This window comes from Vanellus vanellus (assembly GCF_965231255.1).
Source record: "Vanellus vanellus genome assembly, chromosome: 9".
NCBI lineage: Eukaryota > Metazoa > Chordata > Aves > Charadriiformes > Charadriidae > Vanellus > Vanellus vanellus.
This window is the reverse complement of record NC_138914.1, coordinates 20,746,763-20,767,882: the sequence shown is the minus strand read 5'-3', so window position 1 is coordinate 20,767,882 and position 21,120 is coordinate 20,746,763. Positions and strand designations below refer to the sequence as shown.

At 50.3% G+C, this 21,120-nt stretch overlaps 1 protein-coding gene across 1 annotated transcript in view; it reads left to right on the top strand.

The window, feature by feature from the left end:
• RBM6 (RNA binding motif protein 6) overlaps positions 1 to 16,463 on the top strand; it is a 54,596-nt gene extending 38,133 nt beyond the window's left edge. The window contains exons 7-22 of the mRNA XM_082487828.1: positions 1,681 to 1,741; positions 2,837 to 2,905; positions 4,017 to 4,268; positions 4,786 to 4,946; positions 5,688 to 5,785; positions 6,256 to 6,298; positions 6,896 to 6,956; positions 7,889 to 7,980; positions 8,692 to 8,844; positions 9,909 to 9,998; positions 10,774 to 10,863; positions 11,494 to 11,763; positions 12,306 to 12,380; positions 12,925 to 13,022; positions 14,271 to 14,382; positions 16,163 to 16,463. Of these exons, the coding sequence (XP_082343954.1) occupies positions 1,681 to 1,741; positions 2,837 to 2,905; positions 4,017 to 4,268; positions 4,786 to 4,946; positions 5,688 to 5,785; positions 6,256 to 6,298; positions 6,896 to 6,956; positions 7,889 to 7,980; positions 8,692 to 8,844; positions 9,909 to 9,998; positions 10,774 to 10,863; positions 11,494 to 11,763; positions 12,306 to 12,380; positions 12,925 to 13,022; positions 14,271 to 14,382; positions 16,163 to 16,288 (1,851 nt within the window). The 3' untranslated portion in view covers positions 16,289 to 16,463. The remainder of the gene's footprint in view (positions 1 to 1,680; positions 1,742 to 2,836; positions 2,906 to 4,016; positions 4,269 to 4,785; positions 4,947 to 5,687; positions 5,786 to 6,255; positions 6,299 to 6,895; positions 6,957 to 7,888; positions 7,981 to 8,691; positions 8,845 to 9,908; positions 9,999 to 10,773; positions 10,864 to 11,493; positions 11,764 to 12,305; positions 12,381 to 12,924; positions 13,023 to 14,270; positions 14,383 to 16,162) is intronic.
• The last annotated feature ends 4,657 nt before the right edge of the window (positions 16,464 to 21,120 follow it).

Genomic DNA, 21,120 nt, shown 5'->3' with positions numbered 1-21,120 from the left:
ACTCAGAGAGCTGTGTTGTGCTTCCCCTGCTGGCTCTCGGGGCAGTGGCAACAGAGAGGAGCGTTAGAAGCTGAAGCGTTAGCGGCTGAAGATCCTTAAGAGTAATATCTGTCCTGAAGCTCTTGCCTCTTGTAAACTTTGGTGGGTTTCCCTACCTTGTTTTTGGTACCACCTATGAGTGCATGTTGCTTTGGGTACAGGTAGACAGTGTTTTACGCACAGAGCACCTCTGTCCTTATGCAGTGGTTCCCTTTTAACGTGCGGGGAAAATAGTGTGTGGATTGCTTCTCCTCAAAAAACAAATTGAAACGGTGATTCTGCCAACCGAAATGGAACAGGTTTTCACTCTGGTTCACGCCTGTAACCACAAGTGTCCTCACTGCCCAGGTGACCAGAGCTTTCACTAGTGTAACAGTGCAAACCACCCCTCTGTCTCGTGCGGGAGCCTGTGATCTAGATTTGAGTGTAGTAAGTGCAGCAGGGAAGAAAGTATGGAAATAAGTCCAAGTCCAGGCAGCAGTTAGTACAGACTAGAACTGACCCGTTTGTGGGGAGGCACAGTTGCCCAAAGGTCAGTTTTGTTCCCATGCCCTTCCCACAGTTCTCCTGGAACAGGCGCTTTCGGCTGCAGTAGGCTGGGGAGGAGCACTGGAGCAAATGCTTGCATCCCCACTGACTGCAGACCGAGAGGTTGCAGCAGGGTGAGAAGGGATCAGTTCTGGTTAGACTCTCACCTTGACCACTGGATCACACTGGGCCAACAAAGACCCTCGTCCAGGCTAATTGGATGCACAGCAGTTGCCAGCAGAGCCGTTGCTCGGTGCCTCATCTATGCTTGCAATGCTCCAGAGATCAAGTAGAGAGAGTGGTTTCAGGCAGTGGCTTCACAACAGCTCTCAGTGCAATGAGAAGTAGCTGGAGCATGTCCCTACTGTTGCTCTGCACACACATGGTCTGAAAGAGCTTTCTCGTGCCCCAGAGCATTTGCAGGGCTTTAGTTAGAAGGGGGAAAAAAAAAAAAAAGTATGAAAGAGAAGCAGTGCATTCACAATGAGTTTGAAGAGGAAGTTAGGAATGCTGTGTTCAGAGAGAGAGGTGAAGATGGGGCACTTGGCTCTTTCCATGGTGGCTCTGGGTGGGGTAACCATCCGAGCCTGGACAGCTCTACCTCTTGGTTAGCAGACATCTCTTCATTGACTTTCCCTGTGCAGCAAATTACATCAGTATCTACAATTCAGCTCAGATAAGGACTTTGTCACTGCATTGGGAGTGAGTTGAGATTAGAGAGTACAAAGGTAAATTTGCATCCTTTGAAACAACAGTGTGGCTAGCAGTATGGTGCCTAGCATGGAGCTTTTTTGGCCCAGTGTCACTTGAGAGAGGGGGAAGGGTCCTATCTCAAGGACTAGTGAAGTGCCTCCGTGGTGTGAACAAATCTGTGCTCAGAACTTGTGTGAAAATCCTGTTCCCAAGGCAATCCCAGTTGTGAGCCATGTGAGCATTTCCCTTCCATTCCAGCCGAGGCTCCTGCTGCCATTACCCGTCCTGTCTCTCAGGCTCTCACTGTAACTTTTCTGACTGTTACTTTCCAAAAGCACTGCAGAGTCTGGCCTTCTGGAGTAGGTTGTACCCACTACCTTCAAAACACAACTTCCTCATGCTGTCCATCTTCCATTGCAGTGTAAGGTGTGTACTGTGGGCTACAGATCTTCCTGCTCCTATTGCAAGCTCCCAAGAGACGGTGAGTATATCTGGTCCCCTGTGCTTGGTCGGTTAAAAGTTCCATCTGCCCTGACAAGTAAGTTTCTCTTCTGGCTTCCCTGTGGCATCCCTCTTGGTGGACTACCTGAGCACTGTGTAGGAGAATTAATAATTGTGCTTCATTTAGACCCTTTTCCCTGTCCGCACTAGAGATGTTGCATGCAGACGTGTTGCTACCAGGTTCTCTGTTCTTGCAAGGCTTGGTGGAGAGGGGTCTTACTGCACAAGGCCTTCCCTTCCTATTGCATTGTCCTTCATCCACAGAATTAATTACAGGTTGTGTGTCCCCTAGGAGTGTGAGCTAGTACTGCTGGCCGTAGGTGAGATGGCGTCCCCTCAACCCACCTTCCTTGGGAGATGCAGCTGCATATTTTAGCATTACTTTTTTGAGGGTCTCAGATTAGAGGTGAATCCAGGACTTGAATTGCTGAACTCACCTTGCTGACTGTAAGAAATGCATGGAGAGGAGTTCTGCTTCTCCAGGAGCTTCTCACCCCACCAACACCTTTGCTTTTTTGGGTGGGAGGGTGCGAGAGCCAAAACGTGCTCCCTTGAGGAACTGATTTCTTTGGGACGAGCAGGTATTCCAGGCAGTCAGTAAGCTTTGACTCTGTATCTTTGAGCAGACTTCTGATGGTTTGCGTTTCTTACCCGCATACCCCAGGCAGAAGGGCATTAAAACAACTGCTGATGCAAATCTGTTTATTTACTGAAGCACTGTCCTCAGGGTTGCGCTTTCCTTGCGCTGTGGCTCCTCCATCAGCATTATGAAGGCAAAATTCGCATAGGTGGCCCGACACAACTGTGGAGTGTAATAAAACTGCCGAGGAGCAAATTAAACAGAGCCTTTAAGATGCTGTGAAGACAGATTGTGGTGCGTGCTTCTTACTGACCTGGTGGTATTGATTGTGAGAACATGTGTAATAAGGTAGTCTCTCTGTGATTGTCCTTTAATTGCCGGGTGAAACAAAACAACTCTCTAGGCATATACAGGCATTACTGCAGCTTTGCATGAGTTCCTGTGTGCTTTGTGACTGATGGTCTTGAAATGGATTTTAATATGCCTCTCTTACAGGGAGCAGAGCAGGCCCAGAGTCCAGAGGTGCTTCTGAGGGAGAGGATGCATCAGCTGAGCAAGAATTCAGTAAGAGAGTTGCTTTCCCCATCTCCGGGGTCGTGCACATGCCTGTGTGATTTGCACGGGCAGTTTTCACAGCTGCACGTGCAGACTGGTTTCATATGCAAATTTTACATGAGGTTCCGCTCATGAAGCGTAAGCCAAAACTCTGCACGCTGCAAACTGCAGACAAATTAGTATGGGCCTGTCCCACGAGCTGCGCTGACAGCCAAGCAAGTCAGCGTGCAGCTTTCCCAACATTTACGTGTAAAATGGCCATGTGTTCTGCCATGCTGCCCATTGCCCAAACAGAACAAGAGCAGGGAGGTGCTCTGGGGGACATTAAAGAGCGAAGCTTCGCTGTGCCAAGTCTTGCACTCTCATTTCTTTCTCTTTGTGGGAAGAGGCTTCAGCAGCAGGTACAGAGCTGGTGATGTCTGACTTTGCAGCCCCACAGCTTTGGCTTCCCTTTCCAACTGCTTTAGAAACTCAGTTAGGGATCTCGTCTGAAGCGAAGCCAGATGCTTCAGAGCACAGCGACTTGATGGGATTTATCTTCTCTGTATTGCATAGCTAGGCGGGGGGGCAGGGTGCTTCCACATCATATCTGTCTCATCCATGATAAGTAGGCACCTGATAAATTCAGCGATTGTATTATGATGCATTTCACTTAGTGATCATAGGGGTCTGCACCCAGTTTTCCTCTAGCATAGAGATCGGGTGACAGTTACTAGTTGATATTGCTCAGCTGTGGGTGTTCCAGAATACATCAGGCATAGTAAGGCTATCACTTCCAAGTAGATTGTCCTGGATGAGTGGAACATATCCAAAACCATCCCTAATTCACATTTGCCTAGGCAAGAGCCAATCCTAAAAGCAGGCCAGAAAAGCTCTTCTCTCTGATGGGAGAGCTCAGGTAAAGGAGCCCAACATGAAACAAGGCAGTGGAAGGATGAGCAGTATCTAGCTTGTCTTTTACACGGCTTGTGTCTACAGAGTGTTAAGATAAGGAATATGCAAAGGGCAGAACAGGTTAGCTTTTTATAAAGGGCGCTGCAGCAATGACCAGAAAATAGCAGAAGAAAAATCTGTGCTGAAACACTGTATATGGAACCAGTCAATTTCTCCTCTCTAATAGCAGAGACAAAGCTTGAGAAACCTGAGCAAGAGTTATCAGGACAACCAGGATCTCCAAAGCAGCCTCTCCAGCCCCCCGTTCCTGCTCCGCAGCAGGAGTGTCAGCCTCAGGAACAGGAGCCAAGGAAGAGGGATGAAGGGAGAGAGCAGCGGCCCTCACAGGAGAAGAGGAGGGACATGGACCGGCACCAGGAGCTGCCTTCTCAGAGAGAAGCTGAGGAAGCCACACCACAGGATGGTGGAGGAAGCAGAAGTGAGTGGCACAGGGCCCGGTTTTGGATTCCTTTTGCTTGCACTCCATGAGGCCATCTGCAGAAAGGGCAGCATTTCCCTAAAGCCTCTGGAGGATGTTTCCATGTTCTGCAAATCGTAGCATCAAATAATGATGGGCTATCCAGCTCCAAACATGCTGACGAATTGCCTTTAGGAAAATTAATTCAGGGCAAGCTGGCTTCAGGATGTTACAGTTAACTTAGCACAGCAGAAAAAGTCTCTTTTGCCAGAAGTTGCCCTGGGCTGAGCTTCTCTGAGGAGGGGCCTATATTCCGCTCTGTTTTCTGGAAAGGAAAGGTTAGCAATTGGAGGTGATACTCTAAGCATCTTGCAAAGTGCAGAGAAAAAAAGTGATGGCTTCCAGACTCAACTGCAAGAATCCATGCTGTTGCTTTGGGTGAGTTTGGTTTCACATGTGCTGTCACAATAAAACTGAATTATCTTTTTTTTTTTACTACTTTTTCTTTTCTGGCCACCTCCTTCATTGTGCTTCGCAGCAATTATGCTGAAGCGTATTACTCGATTCACCCCACCAGAAGTGATTGTGGGGCTGCTGGCCCCATACGTGCGTCTCTCCACATCCAGCGTGCGCATCATGAAGAACAAGGCTGGCCGGATGGGGCAGACCTATGGCTTCATCGAACTGGATTCACATGCTGTAAGTAGTTTCCTGCTTTCACGTGCTCCCCCTGTTGGCATCTATAATCTGCAGAAGTAGAGAAACCACAGAAATCTAAGAAATCGCTGTACTTGTGAGGCAGCTGTCCTGGACTGAGTCCTCTCTTCTGCTTGTCTGGCTAGGTACAGGGAGTATCTGATACAGCTATTGCCCTATGGCTTAAGGAGCCAGGCTGTTGTCACAAGCTGTGACGCTAAGTGAGTTTCTTGCCTCAATATGTTTCTTTCCAGACCCTCCAAAACTTGAGCACCTCTTGCACAGATACTGTGTTTGCAGGGAACTTGAATTCAATGGTTTCTTTCTGCAGAAGGCGAGAGTCTTAATTAACAGACAGTCCTATGTTGGAGGGTTCACATTTTTCTGATTCTTGGTGACTCCCAGACTCCATAGCTGTGCTTTGGCATTAATCCAGAGGGTGTTCACCAAAACTCTTTGGGGCAACAGCAGCCATAGTGCTGCATTGTGTAGCAGCCCTAGGACAATATAGTCCCCAGCTGGCTGCTGAAAATGGTCATAGGACAAGCAGAGAACCTAACAATGCATTTATCGTTTTTGTCGCATCCCAAGTACCTTTCTCTGATATTTAGACAAAAGTGTTGTGCTTCCTGTCCTACTACGGTCATCATGTAAGCCCAAAGCCTTTCTTTCAGGCAGACTGGAGTTGGGAAATGGGCTTATGTTTCCTTCTCATGGATGTGAAATTCTCCTTTTCTTTTACAGGAGGCTCTGAGGTTGCTAAAGATACTGCAGAATCTGGATCCCCCTATCTGCATTGATGGACGTACGGTGGAAGTGAATCTTGCTACAGGAAGGAGAAGGTACAGACAGATGAGGCAGTAGGGTTGTCCTTTGTGTGATGTGCTGTGAAGCTAGAGCTATGTTGTCAGACCAGGTGCTTAAAGGTTGGCACGTGAATTAGCACAGATGTTTCTACAACCTAAAAATATGTTGGAGAGCTGAAGACATCGGAGCTAGAAGCTTCAGTGATTGAGCAGTATGGGATTAATCATCATACTGCATGGCCTCTTGTTGCTGTGCAGCCATCAAATCCTGTTGTGAGGGAAGTAGTGAGTTCGGCTTTTAAAAAAAAGCAGTTGGAGAGATTCGTCTTTGTGGACAACAGCAAAGTCTGTCTGCAAAGTGTCTCTGTCTCCTGGGATGGACGCAATCCAACATGTGGCCAGCGAAGATGGTCTTTCTGTCTTCATTGGTCCTGCTGATCATTTTGAGTATACTGAGGTTAATGTGAAGCCGGACAGACATTAACCTGTAACCTTTATCTCAACAGGAATGACTATGGGGAGCATGGTGACAATTCCTACTATGGCCCGGTAGGTCTGCACAGGTCGCCTGCAGGTCGCCAGAAAGGGAGGGGAGACCTGGGGGTAATAGGCCTGACTTTGTTTGGCTTTTTCCCTTTGGGCTGCTGAAAGTTCAACATGTTTGAAGATGGGATGATAATGCTCAAGTGTGCTCTTCACTGTGCCCCAGTGCTGTGTTTATATTGTGCACAGACGTGCAAGTCAGAGTGCGGATGCTGCTTGAGGGAGTTCTGGGCTGGATTACTCTATACCACGCTTTTACAAAGTGACTTCATTGATGACTTATCTCAGTTTCTGGAGTGAATGTCTCTTCTCTAGTGCTTGTTACTAGACTACAGGGCTCTACAGGGCCCGTCCTGGATGGACTGGAGGCTTCCATACAGATCACCATGAGCACCTCATTTAAAGATTCATGGAAGCTAAAGAGGTCTCATGATTTGCAGCACTGTCCGTTGCTCTGTAGATGAAAAGCTGTGTCTGCTTGTGCTCTATTTAGCGTAGCTAAATGAGCTGTTTTCCTGAACTTGGGGCCTGTGAGAGGGAGGAGAAGCAATATGATGTTTGTCAAAGAGTCTCTGATCTGTTTGTGTTGTTCACTTACTCCAGGGCAGAAGGGGCATGAGAGACAGGAGGGGCGGCGAATCACAGAGACGCACGAGAGCACAGTGTAAGTTAAGCTCTGCCTCACTCCTACTGTGGAGACTTTTCTTCCTTAAAAGGGCACTGACATGTAGAAATCAGCCCAAGAATATTTTTAAAGGCTAAGAGTAGGTTTGTTTGCTACACCCACTTCTGAGTTCCTTTGCCAACTTTGTTTAGTCACATTTTCCTATCTGATGATGTGTTTCTCTCTACTCTTACTGTGCGAAACTACATGCAGATGAAGGAAACTTAATGCGTGCTTTTCCTTGTTGTGGTAAACTGATGGGATAAAATCAGCCTGGCTATTACTAGATGAGACGGAAGAAAATACACTTTGTGCAGCAGTGCCGGTAGCTGGAATAACGCTCCTGGTTGTTTTACCGCTGAGCTCTGTCTAATAATACTTTGGAAATGAGAAGCATTCCTTACGGTTTGGGCCTACCCGTAAGGCCTTTGGCTTTTCCTGTAGAAACAGTTTGTTCCCCTTTCTTGTTGGGAGCTTTCATGTACCCACGGGGCGGAAGGGATGTGGGGAGCGTCATCACTTGAGACAGGAGACTGTTTGAAAGAGCACAGCTCTTCCTTGTTCACAGAGGTGGGTGGACACAGAGCCTGGTATTCATTACCCCATTCTTAGGGAAATTACTGAATTTCATATCTTTGTCTGGTCAAGTGTTGTGGTCTGGTGATCTCAGCACAGCCCCTGTAAATGTGTTTTGATGTGAAAGTTTTGCCAGAGTCCTAAACCAGAAGAATTGTGAAAAACTATCTCCCTTCTTAGTCGTTAAAGACAGATGTGGGTCGAGTGATGTGAGGATACTCACATCTTGCCAGGAGAAAAAATTCTTCTTTCCCACTCTTGGTCCTTTCACCGGTGTAATATTCGCTCATGATTTTGTTGTAAAAGGCAAGTTCTGCCTTTGGAAGATTCTGGTGTTAACTCTTGTCTCTGTTCAGCTCCATCAGATGTGTCCACATACATTTATGATCCTGAAACTGGGAATTACTACGATCCAATAGCTGGGACGTACTATGACCCCAGGACTCAGGTGAGTGTGTGGAAGGGAAGCTTTACACCTAGTACGTTCTCACAGACTGCCCTTCTCTGGAGAGATTTTGCAGCTGGATCCCGAAGACAGGCTAGCATAGGACAGTACAGAGGCGGGTTTGTTTCTCTCACCATCCTCTGACCTGTATAAACGGGATGCACATTCCAAAATATTGACTTAATGAGAGGCTAGGAACCCATTAGCTGTGTGTTGAACCAGTTACTGTAGCTGCCTCTTTGGCCTCTGAAGCCCTGCCTTTGGAGGGTTTTTAATCTCCTTTTCATTGAGTAGACTCGTGGGCAGAGCATCCTCACTAGATTTTACTGGAGACATGTGGTATGTGACACTCTGTATTAAAAGATGGACAGCAGAGCTCTGTTTTCGTTGGTGGTCTCTTTGCTCCCTGACACCAGCCAGCAATGGTTACAAGGATGTCAAAAAAGACCCATCAACAGAAGTCCTCTGAGACTATCATCTTGTTTTCATGATACTGGAGAGGTCCATGTTCTGGGTGAGCAGGGTAGTGGTCTGATGGCCTGGTTGTGGTAGACTGGCTTCTGCTCGAGCAAAGTTATGAAGCCTTTGACCTCATCTGTCTGAGGCTCTGCTGTCCCTTCTTACTGTGCTTGTCTCCCCAGCCAAATAAGGACAATAAGCCAAAAAAGAAGATTGCAGGGGTTTGGCTAACTCTGTTCCAAATGCCTCTTTCAGAGAGAAGTCACGATAGACCGAGAAGCCTGCTCGTCACCTACAGAGAGCAGAAGGCGGCGGCATGAGAGCCAGGAACGGACAAATGAAAGGAAGGAGCCACACAGCAGGGATAACAGGGACAAAAAGGAGAAAGGGAAAAGTACTTCTGCTAAGGTAAATCCCTCCAGGTGTCAGAATGATCAGAGATCTGAGGCCAGGAGGCTGAGGTAAGAGAGGTTAGGAAACAGAAAGTAATTTGTAGAGGATTCAAAGAGTGAGAGAAAACAATGAAATACATGGGGTCAGCAACAGGCTGGGAACATAGTTGTTGTCTGGCCAGGTGGGCATAAGTTCCTGAAATTTTTCTCTTGTGACATTAAGTGAGAGCTTCTCATCCCTTCCATGTGGTAAAGGATTCAGAAACATCCAGGTAACTGAGATATGTTTCGCTCACAGTTGCTGAAAGCACCCGGCTATTGTAATAGAGCCAACAGAAAAATAGAAGAGGTGTTTAAACATACCAAGTCAGGTAATAACGGAGACTCAGCTCTTCCCTAACCGCAGTTCCTGTCGCCTCCAAACATCACAGGCAGGAAGATGAGGCAGGCAGTGCAGGTGGACTACAAAGGTGAACTGAGAGTGAATGCAGATAGGAGCCTGTGTGGGATGTCCTGTACAGTCCCTCCCAGAGTCCCAGTCCTGGTGGTGTCCTTCAGTGCTGCTCCCAGTAAGCAAACGCTGTCTCCCCAACATGGGGAGCTGCTGACTGGGAGGAGCTGCCCAAAGTGATGTTTGAGCATGGGTGCTTGGAGCAGGATCTTCCACAACAGTGCTGTCATACTGACTGGGCCTGAGGAATGCCAGGAGAGTTGGTAGAAGGGATCTAGCCATGAATGCAGAAGCTTTGTTTTCCACCTTGCATGTTAGTCTGGATATGCTCTATGGCGCGACCAGCCCTGGGCAGTTGGGACCCGAGGGGTGTAATTGTCCCTGATTTTGGTACCAAACCAGCCAAGAAGTCTCATCTGGTATGGAGGATGCCTGCTTTCAAGCATAATGACCTAGGAGAAACATGGTGTTGTCTGAACGGGGGGTGAAATAATCTCCAGTAGAAATCCTGCTGTCATTTTTCCTGTCTGGCTGGTTTCCGTGGATGCTCAGAAGCAGCTTCCTGGCTGCTGTGTGCGCTCTGTCCCCTGTGCTGCTGATGGCCTAATGTCCAGTCTTGGGTTTTTCAGAATGAGCCTGGAGAGGAGAGGTTCTTTGCAGAAGATGTCTTCAAAAAGCCATTGCCTCCCTCTGTGAAAAAGGACGAGAGTACAGGCCTGGTAAGATGTTGCATAGCACTTGTCTTCCTCCATCAAGTGTGAGTAGCTAACGAGCAGCTAAACTAGAGCATGGCCAGGGCTTCAGACCACTTCTCTGTAAAACGTGTAGATGTGAAGCTTCACCCCAGCCTACTCTTTGTGTTGCTGAGTGTACAGGTGAGCATCATCCTGTTGCAGTGCTGGGGGACTGTGGTCTCTGGTGTTCTCTGTCCAGTGTAAAGAAGATCCTGAAAACACCACCAAGCTGATTGAGCCATGTATTGTGCCACAGACACAGCAGAGAAAACTGGTGGTGTCATCCTTTCCCCTCCCCACCTACAGTACTCGTGCTTTGTCTCATCTCTCACGGGCAAGCAGGACTGTAACTCTTTCTGGAGCGGTGGGTTTCTCTGCTCCCATGCTGGCTGGCTATAGGGGTGGCTTTGCACCTGGTCTGCATGTCCTTTGTGCAGACACAGCGGTGTCCAAATGTGACCTGTCCCTGTCCCAGCTCCATCACTGGTGTGAGGCAGGGCTGGGGCTGCTGTCAGCGTCACAGTCCTGCAGAGAGTGAGAGTGGAGCAGGTGGGGACAGCACGGTGAGCTGCTGCAGCTGTCCCCAAAACCAAGGGCCTAGCTCCAGGAGAGCGATGAATACTCCACAATGGGAACGTCTCCCACCTCATTTCTGCCAACTGCCTGGTTTCCTTGGAGGCCTGTTTAAACGGGTGCTTAGCTGTTACATGCACTGAGTCCATGCTATGGCGGTCTTAACACCTCATCTTGGTTGTTTCAGAATGAGACAGTAGAGGAGAAGTTCTCTGCAGAAGATGTCTTTAAAAAACCATTACCTCCCTCTGTGAAAAAGGATGAGAGTGCAGCCCCGGTAAGTGGCTCCATAGGATTGGGTTTTGCCTTATTTGAGCCTGGTACGGGGCTAAAGAGGCTCATCAGAGCCTGGCTGTGACCTTGGGTGACAGAGGTACCAGCTTCTCATGCCAGGGGAGGGAGTGTTGGAGATGGAACAGTAAAGGCAGTTTATTTTATAACTCTGAGCTTGTTCGTGGGCTTCTAGCACGGGAAAGTTTAATACCTGCATTTAAGCCGTGTCTCCTCACTCAAGTAGTCCTCGGGCAGAAAACTCTTCCAGCCACCTCCAGACTGAGGAAAGCCAAACCTCGCTGCTCTCCATTGCTGGGGGAAGTGACTGATAGCCACTCCCTGCCAAATAGCCACTGCTATGGTCAGCTTCTTGTGCTTGGGTGTATGGCACATTGGGAAAGCCTGGCACCAAAGAGAGTATAGAGAACAGAAGGGTTACTTACCCTGTGGTGTTTAAATGCTGGCCGGCCAGATTCTTTTCATTCCCTGTCCGTGCTGCTGGGATGCTCATCTCTGGCTCTTGGGCTGGAAGGGAGACAGAAGTCATGGGGAGGTCGGCTGGGGAGGCAGAGCCCTGCATGGCCAGGCAGGCTTGATGCTACAAATTGTCACGCTTTTCTGCCTCTTTCCTCAGCCCAAGGTGGTGAACCCCCTGATAGGACTTCTAGGAGAGTATGGAGGAGACAGCGACAATGAAGAGGAGGAAGAAGAGGAGGAGCAGTCACAGGCGCAGTGGCTACCGCCTGCCCACCCACCAGCACAGCGCGAGGAGCAGCCGAGGAAGGCCAAGGCCAGCGACGACAAGCTGACCGACTGGAACAAGCTGGCCTGCTTGCTGTGCAGGAGGCAGTTTCCCAACAAGGAAGTGCTCATCAAGCACCAGCAGCTTTCCAACCTGCACAAGGTACGGGGGAGCTGGTGGCTGGGGTGCCGCGTGTGTGTTGCAAGCTGCCTTTGGCTCAACAGCTTTGTGATCTACAGGGAAAAATGCGACGGTTGGGTAGGAAGAGCTGCGCTGAATTTGACACAGTAGCAGGCAAAGTTCCCATCAAAGTGCTGTTCAAAGCATTGTGTGAGCTGCTTGTTCCTGCCATGGGAGTGCTGTAACATCAAGGTGTGACTTCTTAAGCCGTAGCGAGACAGCTCAGGCTTGGGGAGAGTGGGGTGCTGGCACGCACGAGTGTGATAGCAGTAAGAATTTATTACGTGCCTCCCCATGTTCCGCGCTGCCTTTGAGCTCTTGCTTCTAGGAGGCCCAAACTGCACGCAGATTAAAATAGGACTTGTTGCCTTCCTTACTTTGGAGAGGAGGGCTCCTGGCCTCTGTGGGGGAGCAGGTCGCCTGTGCTGCAAGTCCTGCTTTATGCGTACTCTTCAGAGGTGGAGCAAATGACCCTGACAGCTTGTATCCTCCACTGACACTGGCTTCTGTTTTCTTCCTCCCAGCAAAACCTGGAGATACATATGAAGATCAAACGGTCTGAGCAGGAACTGGCATATTTGGAGAAGAGAGAGCGTGAGGTGGGTCTGCGTCCTGCATTAGCGGGATGTTGGTCCCGGGCAGACTTTCCACTTCTGGACCTGTATCTGCATCCTGGGCATCAAATGCCTCCCAGAGAGTCTTAGACTGAACTCTGGGCCCACTCTGCGGTTGATCTGTAGGTAGTGCTGTGACTTGTAAGACAGATCTCTCTCCTCCCAGAAGGGTCAGAGTGTGGTTCTGTTGCCCTGCAAGCCAGCTTTGGGCTAACTGGGACCCAGATTTCCATCTAAAATTGATGCAGCGTGTGGGTTGCTGCTGCCTGGCCAGGAATGTGAGAGCTGTAACTGTCTGTTGTTCAGAAGGTAGAGGAGCTGGTCCTGGTGCCATAGCTGGAAGGCTGCAAGCACAGCTCTGGGTCAGCCCAACAGATGCCATCAGGACAGAATAAGTGGATTGTGGGTCCTAGAAACATCCAGGGTTTGTGAGTCCCCGGGACAGCTGAGGATGAGATGAGACCTGGCTGCAGAGCAGTCTCCTGTGGGGTGTTGAATACTTTGTAGCTTTGTTCTTTCTATTATGAAGGGGAGATATAAAGACAAAGGAAATGACCGGAGAGAGAAATTCCAGCAGATGGATTCACCAGAGCGGAAACGACTCAGATACGACCGGGACTCAGAGAGGTAATGGCTGTGCTTGGTTAGATCTCTTTGGGGCTGCTGATGCTGGGATGGCATGTGTGCTGCTGGCACGGCGAGGCCAGGAATTGACCAGAGGGGTAGATCTGCAAGAGTAACAGCCAGACAGACTGTGATTCTTGTGGGTAGAATTCCCCAAAGTGTGAGCCCGTTGTGCTGCAGGACTTCTCAGACAGGGCCACGGGTGTGTAGCGCAGGGGTGGAAACGAGGGTTTAGGGGAAAGCAGAGACAAGCTGGATGGGTGAGATGGGGGGTTTCTGCGTGCCTGGCCAGGCGCAGGGAGCAGAATGCAGCCTGTTCCCATCCACCTCATCCTTAAGGCACTTGCTGTCCTCCTGTCCTGGCATCTAGCCATTGAAAGAAAGAGCAAAGCTGTGTTTCATCTGTTCCACTGACTCAGAGGAACACTGGGAGCTGTTTCCATCTCATTCAGAGTAGGTGGAGGAAGAAAGTGCGTGCTGTGCGGAGCTCTCGGAAGGCCTGCCTGCTGCAAGCTCGCGTGTTCCAGTGGGCTGAGGAACTGCTAGGCATGTGTTGAAGACAAAACTGGTTATGTGCCTGTTCCCTTCTGGTACAGCACCTCAGAAGGAGACCTTTCCTCCGTGTCTTGCAGTTTAAAAATCCGCATCTTCTCCTTCCTCTGTTTTCCTGGAATAGCTGCGGATAAACTAAAGCAGTTTGTGTGCCGTATCAGCAGCAGCCAGAAAGTAGAACTTGCCTGAAGGAAGCTATTTTTGTGCTGAATGGTTTTCAAAACTATGGGGTTTGGTTAATGGTCTTGGATGAGTAACGACCAGGTGGGGGAAAGGGTGTCCAAATCCACACTGCATCTATTGAGCCCAATGACCGCAGCACTAGGAGAAAAGAAAGATCTAACAGAGCAGCAGGGATTAGACTTCACTTTCTAGCCATTGCTAAAATTCAGATTGAGAAGTACAAGCACAGAACGCTCCTCCTGCCTTGCTTGTACCTGGGAGTCTGAGCTCATTTCCTGTGCCCTGGGGCATTTTCTCCTGAGGTGGGACAAGGAGTTATGCGGTCACAGGTGTCTGAGCCCTTCACACGGAATCCACCATGTTGGTTTCCTTGGGCGGTGTGCTTCTTGCAAGCGACTTGGATATCCTTCAGGAGAGGCTGGAATGTCAGTGGAAGTGCTCTTAGCAGAGCTAAAAATCCCTGGCACGTGTTCGAAGCATTGCAAAACCGGACCATTGATTCTGCCTCTTTTGCAGTGACTATGACCCAAGGATTGACAGTAACAACAAAGGGAACCGTGTGTTGCAGTCCACAGGGTGGAAGAAAGGCTTCGGCCACAACCAGCAGGGCACAACATCACCACTGGAGGTGAGTCTTCCCTTCCTTTCAAAACACACCGCTGTCCTGCAGCAGGTAGTGTCTCCCAAGACAGCTGGAGGGAGTTCCCAGCTGGAACAAGAGTCAGACTACAAGTCTCGGCGCCCACTTGATGGAAAAATACGCGTGCGCTAGTTAACTTTGCAGGCTGGGAGGGGCTGCAAGTATGTTGGCAGTGGAAAAAGCTTCGAATTTATATGGATCTGGAGGGGTTGAGAATAGAGTAACAGTGAGTGGGGAGGGTGTGAGCATCTGATTAATACCTGCCCAAAGCCAGGCTGGGGTTTGAGCGGGTCACCAGCTCAGTGCTCTGCAAACATGCGAGCTGGGGGAAAAGGTGAACCTCCTTGTGGGGAGGTGTGAGTGTAGCCAAAGCCACAGGGTACGTGACACTGTTTGTCTGCTCTGGTCCTGAGGCTCTCACTGCCGTTCTGGACTCTGGACTTCGCAAGGGAACACCAGAATATGTTGTCTGATGAGGAGCAGAGTCCCATCAGCAAAAGGCTTCAGGATTAGGCAGGGTTGGGTAGATCCTGCCTTCTGGGACAGGCTGGTCTCTCAGTGGACCTTAATTTGCTGCAGAGGGTTTATCTGACAAGCGGCCTGGAGCAGGGACTGCTCCCCCTCGCCCGGGAGCACGTGAGGCACGTGAGCTGCACCGTGTCCTTGTGGCTGCCGTCGCTTGTGGCAGCAGGTTTGTCGCCTGGCTGCCTCGCTGCGGTGGTGTCGGTGCATTGCCGAGGGGCGGGCAGCTTGCAGCGCAGCTCGCGTTGCGACATTCGGCTTGCGGTCAAGTATATCGTTAAAGGCAAATATTTGAGGCTTCGTGACGTGTGTTTGCTTGAGCCCACACACATGAGGCAAGATTCCCTCTTCAGTGCAGACAGCAGGAACCGGCCCCAGCTGTTGCTCAGTCCTCATGGAGTTTCCTGTGGCCATAAAGTGGGCTTTGCCGAAGAGCCAGCTCCAGCCACGTGCTCTGGGAGGTCTGACCTCTGATCAGGGCTCCCTGGACTGGATGGGGGAGCTGATTGCAAAGCACAGTCCTCATACAGTTCCTCTAAAGGCATCCCAAAAGAGCCCTCGGCATGTGCTTTCTTCCCACTTCCAAGTCACGCAAAGCCACGTGCCCGCTTCAGCCCCACAGGACTTTGATCTCTTGGCCTAATTGATCACATCTCTGGCGTTCAGATAAGTCAGACTTCAAAGCAAGAGAAGCTTTCAGCCTTGGGCCCGCTCTCCTGGGCTAACTCTAGGCAGGTGGTACTGAACAGTTCAGACGTTGGCTGCAAAAGCCAGTTGTTAAAAACAGGTTGAAATTCAAAGTGAGCTACCGGAGCCCACGGGAACTGTATTAGAGGAGAGAACAGCTGAGCTTGTGCAAAGGCAGGCTAACTGCAGCCAGCTCCCCAGGAGCCCAGCTCTCTCGCTGCCGCTTTCCTTTGCTCTGTTCCGATCCTCGCTCACACACGGCTGCCTCTCGGCTGCCTGTTTTGGCTGCCCGCTCCCACCCCGCCATATGCTCGTAGTGGTCTCTGCAGCCGATGCCGGTGGTTTGATTCTCACCGGGCGTTTGCTGGCTGTGTTTTTGTTGCCCGCCAAGGGCCGATACTTTCTCCTGAACAGCTTTTGGAGGAACACAGTACACTTGCTTTTCCTCCTCTCCCCGATCCACATGGGAGCAGTCAGCGGTCCTGAAGGAGCCCGGGGAAAGCTTTTTCTTTAGGGGCAAAGAGGAGAAGTCACTAACACGAGCTGTGTCTTTTTTTAGGCAGAAAATCGGAAGAAGGGCCCTGGCCTGGGGGCCCCAGGGAAGCCCACCAAGAGGCAGTCCAATGAGACCTACCGTGACGCTGTCCGGAGAGTCATGTTTGCCCGCTATAAGGAACTTGAGTGAATCGTGGAGAAAACCCCAAGCCTGCCTCTCCCATCTCTGTCTCTCTCTCTCTCTCTCTCTGTCTCTCTCTGTGTCATGTTCTCTTGGGGGTTTGGCTTTTTTTTTTTTTTAATTGTTACAGGTTTTGCTGCTAGAATTTTTTTTTTTTTAATAAAACTGAAAATTTGTCAGTGCTTGTCTTTTGCCCAAAATGGCATGTTTTAAAAGCAAGTGATGCTTTGGAAGATTCCCATGGTGTTTTGCTGTGGGCTGATGAGGTCCCTGGGGCTTACGGCCCATGTCATTGGGGCTGGGACAGGTTTGGTCACTGGGTCAGGATGTGACCTGGCAGCAGGGGACAGACAGCCCCCTGAGGCTTGGGAGGAATTCAGGGTCAGGAGCGACCTGTGTGGGATTCGTCCTGGCCATTAGCAAGGATAACTGACTTCAATTAATAGCAACAGTTTAATGGCTAAAGGCGGTCTAACTAATGTTGGGTGTCGTCTGGGCTTCCCAACTGGGGCAGAGCCATTCCTTTCCTCCCCACAGAGCATGGGGATGGCTGGATGTGGTGGCAGTGGTGTTGGAGACCCTTGTGGGGACACAGCCATGCTGGTCCAGTGTGGCAGGGGCTGTGTGGTGGCCTGCAAGGGACTGTGTTTGTGAGAGGAAAAGCCATTTTCAGCAGGTGCTGCTCACACAGCCCACAGGGTGCAGAGGCAGCTCCTGAGCTAGGGACACATAACGGGGACAGGGACGGTTTGGCCAAAGCACAATGGAAGTGTGTGTGTGTGACAAGGCTGAGCGTGGCCTGTACGGATAAGGATGACGCTGATGGCGTGGGCAGTGGGAGCAGACGATGTGCCAGATGGGCGGGAGGGTGGTGACGGAGCTGCGGTGGCCGGCACCCACCGCTGTCTTCCCGCTCGCCCTGGCAGAGAGCAGGCCCCGACATCGCTTTCAAATACCCCAAAGGAGGGAAAACTGGACACGTGATGAAACCGAAGACATCAAGACGTGGAGGCAAAGGGCCACCTGCAAGAGCTGATGACTTCCACAGGGGGCAAAGTCCAAGCTACATGTGCTTGTCTCCAACACAGGCCACCCCAGAGAGATGTTGGGGACTTGCTCGCTGGCACCCGGGTCTTTGGTGCTCCACCCAGTGATGGTGGTGTTGGGTTGGACCATTGCGATGCTGGTGAGTACGTGGGTGTGAGGAGAGGGAACGTGTGTGCCATGGGCAAGTCATATCGTTTAGAAAGGGTTTGTAACGGCCTCCTCCTGCTGGAGAGCCCCTCCATGCTGGGTATGGGGGGGTCTCTGCAAACCAGGGGAGAGGAGCTGCTCAAGAAAGCTGCTGTAGAGAACCGTGTGGAAGTTTAGATGGAGGAAGGGTCACTCTAATGCTTGTGTGTTAAAAGACAGACACTTGGGGACCATATGCACAGCCAGCAGCAGCTTGTCTGGGTCTATAGATTAGGAGGGTCTGGGTAACGGTGATAATGGTGCTTCTAATGGGCATATGGGTGATGACCCCGACCCACAGCACCCTGATAGCTCTGTTACAGTGGAAATGGTGAAGAGCTATCCCACACTAGAGCCTGAGCAAGTAATGTGCAATCTCCAAGCGCCACAAACCTTTGCGCTCCTGCTAGTGAGCTCCAAACGAGGGCAAAGAATTTGGAAAAATTCGGAAAAATGTGGAGAAGGAGGCCCTGGCTGTTAGGGAGGTCTGCAGCCTGGGTGGCAAGCCAGGGCTTCGGTCCCTGGGGGCGTCCCGGCTATGTGGGGGAAGGTGATGGGCTCCAGGGGATGAGCTCCCTAACGGAGCAGTCGTGGCGGTGCGAGGAGAAAGCTGGTGCTCTCGAGTCTGGGAATCGTTCACGCTCAAGGGGGAAAGAAGGGTGACTGCAGTGGGACGTCGTTTTCAGCGGCGCTGGAGGGAAGCGGGGAATTTGGAAGCAGATCAGCAGCTGCTGCGCAGGCTGTCCTGTGCCCGGGTACCTGCGTCTGCCAAAAATGAGCACCCACGGAGCATCATTCCCAAACGGAATCGGAGGGAGCCTTCACAAGCACCGACTGCAGGAGCCCTTTATCAGATTTGATTAATTTGCTAAGTGGGTACATCCATCTTTGCGAAAACCTGTTAACGACTGGTGATACGTAATTAATTAGGAGGTAATAAAGCAGATACATGTAAGAGCAGCTTCCTTTGGGCAGATGGACCTTCACTAAATAATGTACGTTCCTTGGCGTAGCTTTGCTTTTGCTCGCTTGTAGTCGGCGTGATGGGCGTATGTGAAAGGAGAAGCAACACAGCACTTTCCTTGTAGGCCAATTGCCAGAGCTCAAGTCAGGGACAAGAGAGGAGCAGGAACAGACTGCAGAGAAAAGAAGGAAAAAAATAAAAAATAAAAAAAAAATCTGATTATATGTGATTGCAGGGTGCATCTGTCTCCAATCAAGACAAATCCTTTTTCTCTCCGTGGAGGTAGATCTACCTCCCATTAGTTATGTTAATCATAGAAACACTAGATTTGTTGGCTTCCATTATTTTGAGGGTCATAGTGAATGATTACAGGAAATCAGGAATGTTGCTTGTGGCTTGAGATGTTGGAACAATACCCTGTTAACTCACACAAGTTGGGGATTTCAAGGGGATGCGCTGTGCGTGATTTCAAAATGCCACTGGCCCGGACTGAAGAGAGTATCCCAGTACCAGCTCATGGAAAATCAAGGTAATCCCTTGTGTGTTCCCTTGAAGATGTGTCTGTGCCTATGAGGTGTGTACATATATACGTAGGCGTGATGTCCGCCCGTGGTGGGCATCAGCCGGGGGATATCCAGGATTAGGGAACGCGGAGGAGCCCTCCACTGGGGTTGGGATGAGGTGACTGGAATGAGGCTATTAACAAAGTGGTAACAGATAAATAGAGTAAGAAACTAAAAGCATTAAAAAGAAGCACCAAGCCAGAAAATGTCATATTCTCTTATGAAGACAGCAGCATAGGTGGTGGCGTAGAAACCCTGACTACTTATCATTGCTACAGTGGTTTTGATGCCTTTAATGTTTTTTTTAAAGGTCGGTCACCTAAAGCCCCTGCCTTTATATCTTATAATTATTTTATTTGTATTTCAAAGATTAGTCACAACTGTGCTAGTGCTGTTGCCGCGTACTGCGCGTTGCCTTGTGTGCCATCCTGTGGTGATGGGTGTGACTGAGGATTCCAATTTATTTTCATTTTTTTGGAAGATCCCGATAAGAGCGTTGGAACAGACGAGAAGGTGAGTCCTGCGTTGGAGCAGTTGATTGGCGTGGAAACGTTATTCCCAGGAGGAGGACTGGGGCCACCCATACCCAGTGCTAAGGTTGGTAGGAATAGAAGCGTGTGCGCGAGGAAGCAGGGGGAGAAAAGGCAGAAAGGTTTGAAAGGATGGGCTGTACGGGCAAGGAAGGGTGCCGCTCCTGGGACGTGGCTGCTGGCAGCACTGGTGCCAGGCTGTGCTCGGCACGGGGGTGTCCTCAGGAACAGGCAACAGCAACCATGAACTTCACGTTGGCCGGTTTGGGGGGAACCAAAGGGGAGATTAGGTCCACCACTGAGAGGGTGGGAGGCATAGGCAGGGCACCCTACTACTACTACTATTACTTGCACCCCTGCGCAAGGAGAGGTCCATCTTTGAGTTCCATCAGCCACAACGGTTGGCGTGCAGGAGGCCGATTCTGACATCTCAAAGTGTCTGGAGCAAGAGCCACCTTTCCCCCCCACCTTTCCCAATGAAAAGCGAGTGGATAGTATTTGATTTCCAGTATTTATTCATATTACCATTGATACAACAGTGATTCAGGACCTCGTGAGTGGAACGTATTGATGTAAAGAGCCGGAGCTGAGCTTTTGAAAAGGAAGAGCACAGCAAGGTGGGGTGAGGGAAGAATTTTTAAGGGGGGGAGGAGAGAAAGAAACCAGTGAATGTGCTTCCCTCGGCAGCAGCAGCTTCCTGCTTCAGGGAGAGAAGGGGTGGAGCTGGAAGGAGGGATGGGGCCAGGGCTGCAGCTCCAGCCCAGCCAGGAGAACCTCTTCCCTGGGAGGAGCGGGGCGACAGAGGCAAGATCTCCTTCTGCGAGGTGGGAGCAGGACTTTTCTGCTGTGGGACGAATAAAACAAGTGCTGCTTTATCCTTAGTCGTGGTTCTCTCCAGAGTCCGTTCTGCAGAGCAGAAGGGACACAGCCTTTGGTTCCCACTCAGGTCCCCGCAGGGACCTCCGGAGCAAGGGGGACCTGGGCCGCGGGGAGTGGAGTGGGTGGGCAGCAACAAACGCTCTGCGGCCGATACGTGCCGTGAGGCTGCTTCCCTCCGCAGTGGGGCTCCACGGGCTCTGCGGACACGGGAGACTTCTTCTGCAAAGCAGGCATGCTTACTCTCTGCAGCTCTGGCTGGAGGAGAGTGAAGATGCCCCCAAAAAGCCAGTCAAGGGGTGGGCACGGGGGGAAGTACCTGTCCTCCTGCGGCAAAATGGGAGAGCAAAATGGGTGTTACTGGGGTAGTGCAAAGCAGGAGGTGAGTGGGCTGCAGTTCTGCCAGTAAAACTTTTAGGAGCGAATACGCTGCAATTAGCCATTATTTTTTTTATATATATCTTTCTAACAAATCCACAGGCCTTCTCTGAAATGAAGGAGAAGAGTAATAAAAATCTGTACATGCCTCTAGCTAAGTATGGGAAGATACCCGATGAGTATCATGAACAATTTAACTCATTTAATATTTTAAGAGGTACAGGAGTTTAATGTTCAGAGGAGGCTGTTGCTCAAATCATGACCCCATTTTAACGTAGGTTATATATTTCTGTATTT